This window comes from Pseudophryne corroboree, chromosome 5 (assembly GCF_028390025.1).
Source record: "Pseudophryne corroboree isolate aPseCor3 chromosome 5, aPseCor3.hap2, whole genome shotgun sequence".
Lineage (NCBI taxonomy): Eukaryota > Metazoa > Chordata > Amphibia > Anura > Myobatrachidae > Pseudophryne > Pseudophryne corroboree.
Genome location: NC_086448.1, coordinates 719,830,798 through 719,841,028, shown reverse-complemented (window position 1 = coordinate 719,841,028; position 10,231 = coordinate 719,830,798). Strand labels below are relative to the sequence as shown.

The 10,231-nt window shown below is 49.5% G+C and overlaps 1 protein-coding gene across 1 annotated transcript in view; it reads left to right on the top strand.

Moving 5' to 3' along the window:
* The first annotated feature begins 916 nt into the window (after nt 1–916).
* Nucleotides 917–10,231, top strand: part of TMEM70 (transmembrane protein 70) — a 48,690-nt gene continuing 39,375 nt past the window's right edge. Inside the window, 1 exon segment of the mRNA XM_063923976.1 lies at nt 917–1,216. Coding sequence (XP_063780046.1) covers nt 1,067–1,216 — 150 coding nt within the window. The 5' untranslated portion in view covers nt 917–1,066.

Here is a 10,231-nt window from a genome sequence, read left to right as displayed (position 1 = left end):
GGGGGTGACCCCTTGATTTAAGGGGTCCCCACTCTTTCAGAAAACCCCGGCCAGGGGTAACTAGTTGGGGGGTAATGCCACGGCCGCAGGGGCCTACATAAATGTGTCCCCCGGCTGTGGCATTATGTCCCTGGCTAGTGGAGCCCGGTGCTGGTTTTAAAAATACTGGGGACCCCTAAATCTTTTGTCCCCCGTATTTTTGGAACCAGGACCGGACTAAGCCCAGTGCTGGTTGTCTAAATACGGGGAACCCCTGTCCAATTTTTCCCCCAGTATTTAAACAACCAGGACCGGCTCAAAGAACCAGAGGCTGGTTATACTTAGGAGGGGGGACCTCACACATTTTTTTTTTTTTTACATTTTTTAACCCATTCAGACCCTTTTCCATTAAGTTAATGGAAACCCTGGACAACAAAAATTGCATTCATGTCCTCCTCCCACTCCCTTCCCAGTCCCAAACACTATTTTTTTTTTCACGAGCCACTGACCTCACCGCACGCCACTGAAGCATTGTATATATTATATGCACATACAGCAAGCTTTGTATATATTATATGCACATACAGCAAGCTTTGTGTATATTATATGCACATACAGCAAGCTTTGTGTATATTATATGCATATACAGCAAGCATTGTATACAGTATATTATATTACGGCTTAGAGCAGCTGCTCAGGTGCCCACATATAATCACAGCCATCAGCCAGCTCCGCTGTGACTTCATACAGTATACAGATATGACTGCCATCTGTGCTGGATACTGTTATACAGCGGTGATACTCATCCCCCATCTGTATCACTGCTGCCCGAAGAACAGGGTGTGATAGTCAATAGTCACACGCAGAAAGGGAAGGCGGAACCAATGGGCCTCACTACTATTGTACTACGGACATATTATAATGTTGCACAGAGATGCGTCCACACTCACCCTGGCAACTGTCAGAGAGGGGTCACCAAGGGGGCGATAGATTAGGACATCCGGGAGTATAACGAGGGCGGGGGTAATACATCCGGGGCAGTACGCCAGGACGAGGAGCATTTGGAGACATTCGCACCGAGGGGGAGATGCACCGCTTTGCTGTGTACGGCCGGTGCCAGCGGGGGCTGCTGAGCCTGGCTTACAGGGGTCCTGGCAGTACGCAAGACTGCCTCCGGTTCCTGATGCCGGACACAGTACAGAGCCGTGTGCAGAGGAGTCTACTGCCCCCTCGCCAGGTGCGGTCACCGTGAGACCGGGAGAGACTGACAGGACACGGGGGCTGAGAGAGGGGAGAGAGTGACCCTCAGACGGGCAGCTGTGTTACTGTAGGCGGGTGGGTGACCGGGCTGGTGTGTGACTCTAGGTGGGGAGAGGGTGACAGGACAGGGGTGTGACGGTGGGGGTAGCAGGGCAGGTGTGCCACTGTAGGGGGAGATGGTGTGACAGGGCAGGTGTGTGACAGAGGGGGTGGCAGGGCAGGTGTGTCACTCGGGGGAGAGGGGGTGACAGGGAGCAGGTGGGGAAAGAGATTGACAGGGCAGGTGTGTCACTAGGGGGAAAGGGGGTGACAGGGCAGGTGTGTGGCTGTAGGTGGGGAGGTGGTGGCAGGGCAGGTGTGTCACTAGAGGGGGTGACAGGGCAGGTGTGTGACTGTAGGTGGGGAGCGGGTGACAGGGCTTGTCTGTGACTGTAGGTGGGGAGGGGGTGACAGGGCAGGTGTGTCACTGTAGGGGGAGAGGGGTGAAAGGGCAGGTGTGTGACGGAGAGGGTGGCAGGGCAGGTGTGTTACTGTAGGAGTGAGAGGGTGACATATAGGGCAGGTGTGCGACTATTGGAGGCAGTGACAGACAGGGTAGGTATGTTACTGTAGGGGGTGACAGACATGGCAGGTGTGTTACTGTAGGGGGCGGTGGGGGTGACAGACCAGGGCAGGTGTATGACTGTAGGGCGGAGAGGGGGTGATGGGTTAGGTGTGTTATTGTAAGGGGGAGGGGGTGATAGGGCAGGTATGCGACTAGACGGCAGAGGGGTTGACAGGGCAGTGATGTGAAGGGGGGAAATGGGGCAACAGGGCAGGGGTGTTACTGTAGTGGGTAGAGGGTGACAGACAGGTCAGGGGTGTTTCTGTTGTGTGTAGAGGGGGTGACAGGGCAGGTTTGTTACTGAAGGGGGTGAGAGACAGGGCAGATGTGTGACTGTGGGGGAGGGGGTGACAGGGCAGATGTGTTAGTGTAGGGTGGAGGGGGTGACAGGGCAGGTGTGTTACTGTAGAGGGTGACAGACAGGGCAGGTGTGTGACTATCGAGGGTAGAGTGGGTGACAGACAGGACAGGAGTGTGACTCAAAGGGGATAGGGGGGAACATGGCAGGGATGTGACTGTAGGGGGGGGGGGGGGCAGGGCAGGAATGTGACTGTAGGGGGTGACAGGGAGGGATGTGACTGCAGGCGGCGACAGCAGGAATGTGACTGTAGGGGGGCGGCAGGGGTGGGGGCGAGAGGGCGGTTGTGTGACTGCGGAGGGGGCAACAGGGCAGGTATGTAACGATGAGGAGAGGATGTTGACAGTTAAGATGTGTGACGTGCTGAAAGGGTGACAGACAGGTCAGGTGTGTGACATTGTAGAGAGGTGAGGGGGTTGACAGGCAGGGCAGTTTTGTGATAGTGTTAAATGAGTTGTGCGACTATGGAAATGGCTGTGTTTCATTGCAGGGAAGAGTGTAGGTGTGTAACAGCGTGTAGGGAGTACAATTAGGCTCATGCACATGAGTGTTACTTTATATAGTGTTTAACACAATTTTAAAGATTTTTATATACATTTTGATGCTGATGGTGCAAAGAAAAATAATGTATTCTCTCTTCCAGGAGCCCCAGACTGCTCTTCATGTATTCTCACTGTTCACATCCTCTCTGCAAAATCCTAAAAATAGTGTTTTGTTTTTTTGTTTGTTTTTTTATGGTACATGACAATATCTAAAGATATCAATAACAAAAGTAGCACTCTAGATAACTCCCACACCAACAAAAACACACAAACAAACAATAGAGTCAAGGCTGATCTCTGTTATGGTGTGTACACACGGTGAGATATTTCTTTGCGATTTTGACTATACAGTCAAAATTGCAAATACAGTTAGTGCAGATCGTAAGGTGAAAGTCACCTTACGATCCCGATGCAATACCGATGCGCGGTCCCGTGTGGTCGGTATTGCATGCCTAGATAGACTGTGCAGGCAAATCAATTTTGGCTATCTCGTGTAAAAGATAGTCAAAATTGACTCTTAGCCAAAATCAGACAAAGCCAGTATCGCAAGCACAGTCATTATATGCTTGCAATACCGACCTAGTCCCTGTCACATAGTGAGAATCGGGCATAGGGCCTAATTCAGAGTTGATCGCAGCAGCAAATTTGTTAGCAGATGGGCAAAACCATGTGCACTGCAGGGGGAGGGGGGCAAATCTAACATGTGCAGAGAGAGTTAGATTTGAGTGTTTAAACAGAAATCTAAATTGCAATGTAAAAATAAAGCAGCCAGTATTTACCCTGCACAGAAACAAAATAACCCACCCAAATCTAACTCTCTCTGCAAATGTTATATCTGCCCCCCCCCCCATCCTGCAGTGCACATGGTTTTGCCCAACTGCTAACAAATTTGCTGCTACGATCAACTCTGAATTACATTGAAAAGTAAAAATATGAAATAACTGTCAACTAACAATCAATCCTCCATTAACTATACTATGAAAGCAAGCTATCCAGTAAAGCCAGTTTAGGCTTTTTAAGACTGAATTGGATTTAAATATTTTATTGTACAAAAACAGACGTCTTGACAATGAAATACATCCCGAACTCCCACAACCTTGACACTGCAGAGTACAAACATAACAGACCTATATAAAATTGTTCAAGTTCATTCTAACAATGTTTGATGTAATAAAATACCTGTTTTCTCTGACGTCCTAAGTGGATGCTGGGACTCCGTAAGGACCATGGGGAGAAGCGGCTCCGCAGGAGACTGGGCACAACTAAAGAAAGCTTTAGGACTACCTGGTGTGCACTGGCTCCTCCCACTAAGACCCTCCTCCAGACCTCAGTTAGATTCTTGTGCCCGGCTGAGCTGGATGCACACTAGGGGCTCTCCTGAGCTCCTAGAAAGAAAGTATATTTTAGGTTTTTTATTTTACAGTGAGATCTGCTGGCAACAGACTCACTGCAGCGAGGGACTAAGGGGAGAAGAAGCGAACCTACCTAACTGGTGGTAGCTTGGGCTTCTTAGGCTACTGGACACCATTAGCTCCAGAGGGATCGACCGCATGGAACCGGCCATTGATGTTCGGTCCCGGAGCCGCGCCGCCGGTCCCCTTACAGAGCCAGAAGCAAGAAGAGTCCGGAAAATCGGCGGCAGAAGACATCAGTCTTCACCAAGGTAGCGCACAGCACTGCAGCTGTGCGCCATTGCTCCTCATACACACTTCACACTCCGGTCACTGAGGGTGCAGGGCGCTGGGGGGGCGCGCCCTGAGCAGCAATAAAAACACCTTGGCTGGCAAATATATCACAATATATAGCCCCAGAGGCTATATATGTGATAAATACCCCTGCCAGAATTCATTAAAAAGCGGGAGAAAAGTCCGCGAGAAAGGGGCGGAGCTATCTCCCTCAGCACACTGGCGCCATTTTCTCTTCACAGTGCAGCTGGAAGACAGCTCCCCAGGCTCTCTCCTGTAGTTTTCAGACTCAAAGGGTTAAAAAGAGAGGGGGGGCACTAAATTTAGGCGCAATATTGTTTATACAAGCAGCTATTGGGGGAAAAATCACTCAGTTATAGGGGTATATTCAATTAGCAGTGATAACTGACTTTTCACGTGAAACGCAATTACAGCCTATTCAATTTTCCGTGAAAACTTGTCGGTGATCATTTTTTCACTAATTTCACTTCACCTTCTCTGAAGCAGGTGAAAAGTTGGGAAAAGTCACTATTTTAAGGTAAAAATGTTTGGATATGGTACAGAACTCCTGGGACACCCCCCTTAATGACTAATTAGGCACGTTGAAGTTTTTAATTATTTTTAATTGGCCAATAATGACATGTCATTTTCTCTGACGTCCTAGTGGATGCTGGGGACTCCGTCAGGACCATGGGGATTAGCGGCTCCGCAGGAGACAGGGCACAAAAATAAAGCTTTAGGATCAGGTGGTGTGCACTGGCTCCTCCCCCTATGACCCTCCTCCAAGCCTCAGTTAGGTTTTCTCTATCGTCCTAAGTGGATGCTGGGGTTCCTGAAAGGACCATGGGGAATAGCGGCTCCGCAGGAGACAGGGCACAAAAAAGTAAAGCTTTACTAGGTCAGGTGGTGTGCACTGGCTCCTCCCCCTATGACCCTCCTCCAGACTCCAGTTAGATTTTGTGCCCGAACGAGAAGGGTGCAATCTAGGTGGCTCTCCTAAAGAGCTGCTTAGAGAAAGTTTAGTTTAGGTTTTTTTCTTTACAGTGAGTCCTGCTGGCAACAGGATCACTGCAACGTGGGACTTAGGGGGAAAGTAGTAAACTCACCTGCATGCAGAGTGGATTTGCTGCTTGGCTACTGGACACCATTAGCTCCAGAGGGATCGAACACAGGCCCAGCCGTGGAGTCCGGTCCCGGAGCCGCGCCGCCGACCCCCTTGCAGATGCTGAAGCGTGAAGAGGTCCGGAAACCGGCGGCTGAAGACTCCTCAGTCTTCATAAGGTAGCGCACAGCACTGCAGCTGTGCGCCATTTTCCTCTCAGCACACTTCACTGGGCAGTCACTGAGGGTGCAGAGCGCTGGGGGGGGGCGCTCTGAGAGGCAAATATAAACCTTATACAAGGCTAAAAATACCTCACATATAGCCCATAGGGGCTATATGGAGATATTTAACCCCTGCCTGACTGGAAAAATAGCGGGAGAAGAACCCGCCGAAAAAGGGGCGGGGCCTATCTCCTCAGCACACGGCGCCATTTTCTGTCACAGCTCCGCTGGTCAGAACGGCTCCCAGGTCTCTCCCCTGCACTGCACTACAGAAACAGGGTAAAACAGAGAGGGGGGGCACATTAATGGCTATATATATATATATTAAAGCAGCTATAAGGGAGCACTTAATATAAGGATATCCCTTGTATATATAGCGCTTTGTGGTGTGTGCTGGCAGACTCTCCCTCTGTCTCCCCAAAAGGGCTAGTGGGTCCTGTCTTCATTAGAGCATTCCCTGTGCGTTTGCGGTGTGTGTCGGTACGTGGTGTCGACATGTATGAGGACGATATTGGTGTGGAGGCGGAGCAATTGCCAAATATGCAGATGTCACCCCCCAGGGGGTCGACACCAGAATGGATGCCTTTATTTGTGGAATTACGTGATGGTTTATCTTCCCTTAAACAGTCAGTTGAGGACATGAGGCGGCCGGACAATCAATTAATGCCTGTCCAGGCGCCTCAAACACCGTCAGGGGCTGTAAAACGCCCTTTGCCTCAGTCGGTCGACACAGACCCAGACACGGGCACTGATTCCAGTGACGACGGTAGAAATTCAAACGTATTTTCCAGTAGGGCCACACGTTATATGATTTTGGCAATGAAGGAGACGTTACATTTAGCTGATACTACAGATACCGTAAAACAGGGTATTATGTATGGTGTGAAAAAACTACAAACAGTTTTTCCTGAATCAGAAGAATTAAATGACGTGTGTGATGAAGCGTGGGTTGCTCCTGATAAAAAGTTGATAATTTCAAAAAAGTTATTGGCATTATACCCTTTCCCGCCAGAGGTTAGGGCGCGCTGGGAAACACCCCCTAAGGTGGACAAGGCGCTCACACGCTTATCCAAACAAGTGGCGTTACCCTCTCCTGAGACGGCCGCACTTAAGGATCCATCAGATAGAAAGATGGAAGTTATTCAAAAGAATATATACACACATGCAGGTGTTATACTACGACCAGCTATAGCAACTGCCTGGATGTGCAGTGCTGGAGTAGTTTGGTCAGAATCCCTGATTGAAAATATTGATACCCTAGATAGGGACAATGTTTTACTGTCGTTAGAACAAATAAAGGATGCATTTATCTATATGCGTGATGCACAGAGGGATATTTGCACACTGGCATCTCGGGTGAGTGCTATGTCCATTTCAGCCAGAAGAGCCTTATGGACACGACAGTGGACAGGCGATGCGGATTCAAAACGTCACATGGAGGTTTTGCCGTATAAAGGGGAGGAGTTATTTGGAGTTGGTCTATCAGACTTGGTGGCCACGGCTACTGCCGGGAAATCCACTTTTTTACCTCAAGTCACTCCCCAACAGAGAAAGGCACCGACCTTTCAACCGCAGCCTTTTCGCTCCTACAAAAATAAGAGAGCAAAGGGCTTGTCGTACCTGCCACGAGGCAGAGGAAGAGGGAAGAGACACCAACAGGCAGCTCCTTCCCAGGAACAGAAGCCCTCCCCGGCTCCTGCAAAAACCTCAGCATGACGCTGGGGCCTCTCAAGCGGACTCGGGGACAGTGGGGGGCCGTCTCAAAAATTACAGCGCGCAGTGGGCTCACTCGCAGGTAGACCCCTGGATCCTGCAGATAATATCTCAGGGGTACAGGTTGGAATTAGAGACGGATCCTCCTCATCGTTTCCTGAAGTCTGCCTTACCAACCGTCTCTTCCGAAAGGGAGAGGGTGTTGGAAGCCATTCACAAGCTGTACGCTCAGCAGGTGATAGTCAAAGTACCCCTATTACAACAAGGAAAGGGGTATTATTCCACTCTATTTGTGGTACCGAAGCCGGATGGCTCGGTAAGGCCTATTCTAAATCTGAAGTCCTTGAACCTCTACATAAAAAAGTTCAAGTTCAAGATGGAGTCACTCAGAGCAGTGATAGCGAACCTGGAAGAAGGGGACTTTATGGTATCCTTGGACATCAAGGATGCGTATCTACACGTTCCGATTTACCCCGCACACCAGGGGTACCTCAGGTTCATTGTTCAAAACTGTCACTATCAGTTTCAGACGCTGCCGTTCGGATTGTCCACGGCGCCTCGGGTCTTTACCAAGGTAATGGCCGAGATGATGATTCTTCTTCGAAGAAAAGGCGTATTAGTTATCCCATACTTGGACGATCTCCTAATAAGGGCAAGGTCCAGAGAACAGCTGGAGACAGCTTTAGCACTATCTCAAGAGGTGCTAAGACAACACGGGTGGATTCTGAATATTCCAAAATCCCATTTAATCCCGACAACTCGTCTGCTGTTCCTAGGAATGATTCTGGACACGGTTCAGAAAAAGGTTTTCCTTCCAGAGGAAAAAGCCAAGGAGTTATCCGATCTGGTCAGGAACCTCCTAAAACCAGGAAAAGTGTCAGTACATCAATGCACAAGAGTCCTGGGAAAAATGGTGGCTTCTTACGAAGCAATTCCATTCGGCAGATTCCATGCAAGAATATTCCAAAGGGATCTGTTGGACAAATGGTCAGGGTCGCATCTGCAGATGCACCTGCAAATAACCCTGTCACCAAAGACAAGGGTGTCACTTCTGTGGTGGTTGCAGAAGGCTCACCTATTAGAAGGCCGCAGATTCGGCATTCAGGATTGGATCCTGGTGACCACGGACGCCAGCCTGAGAGGCTGGGGAGCAGTCACACAAGGAAGAAACTTCCAGGGAGTATGGACGAGTCTGGAAAAGTCTCTTCACATAAACATTCTGGAACTAAGAGCAATCTACAATGCTCTAAGCCAGGCGGAACTTCTCCTGCAAGGAAAGCCGGTGTTGATTCAGTCGGACAATATCACGGCGGTCGCCCATGTAAACAGGCAGGGCGGCACAAGAAGCAGGAGTGCAATGGCAGAAGCTGCCAAGATTCTTCGCTGGGCGGAGAATCACGTGATAGCACTGTCAGCAGTGTTCATCCCGGGCGTGGACAACTGGGAAGCAGACTTCCTCAGCAGACACGATCTTCATCCGGGAGAGTGGGGTCTACATCCAGAAGTCTTCAACATGTTAATAGACCGTTGGGAAAGACCAATTGTAGACATGATGGCGTCTCGCCTCAACAAGAAACTGGACAAATATTGCGCCAGGTCAAGAGATCCACAGGCAATAGCTGTGGACGCACTGGTAACTCCTTGGGTGTACCAGTCAGTGTATGTGTTTCCTCCTCTGCCGCTCATACCAAAGGTATTGAAGATCATACGGCAAAGAAGAGTAAGAACAATACTAGTGGTTCCGGATTGGCCGAGAAGGACTTGGTATCCGGAACTTCAAGAGATGCTCACGGACGAACCGTGGCCTCTACCTCTGAGAAGGGACCTGCTACAGCAGGGTCCCTGTCTTTTTCAAGACTTACCGCGGCTGCGTTTGACGGCATGGCGGTTGAACGCCAGATCCTAAAAGGGAAAGGCATTCCAGAAGAAGTCATTCCTACCTTGATTAAGGCACGGAAGGAAGTCACCGTGAAACATTATCACCGCATTTGGCGAAAATATGTAGCGTGGTGCGAGGATCGGAGGGTTCCGACGGAGGAATTCCAACTGGGTCGTTTCCTACATTTCCTGCAATCAGGATTATCTATGGGTCTCAAATTGGGATCCATTAAGGTTCAAATTTCGGCCCTGTCAATATTCTTCCAAAAAGAATTGGCCTCTGTCCCTGAGGTCCAGACTTTTGTCAAGGGAGTACTGCATATACAGCCTCCTGTGGTGCCTCCGGTGGCACCGTGGGATCTAAATGTAGTTTTAGATTTCCTCAAATCCCATTGGTTTGAACCATTGAAAAAGGTGGATTTGAAATATCTCACATTGAAAGTGACTATGTTACTAGCCCTGGCCTCTGCCAGGAGAGTATCTGAATTGGCGGCTTTATCTTATAAAAGTCCTTATCTAAACTTCCATTCGGATAGGGCAGAACTGCGGACTCGTCCGCATTTTCTCCCTAAAGTGGTATCAGCATTTCATCTGAACCAACCTATTGTGGTGCCTGCGGCCACTAGCGACTTGGAGGACTCCAAGTTGTTGGACGTTGTCAGAGCCTTAAAAATATACATTGCAAGGACGGCTGGAGTCAGAAAATCTGACTCGCTGTTTATATTGTATGCACCCAACAAGTTGGGCGCACCTGCTTCTAAGCAGTCGATTGCTCGTTGGATTTGTAACACAATTCAACTTGCACATTCTGTGGCAGGCCTGCCACAGCCTAAAACTGTAAAAGCCCACTCCACAAGGAAGGTGGGCTCATCTTGGGCGGCTGCCCGAG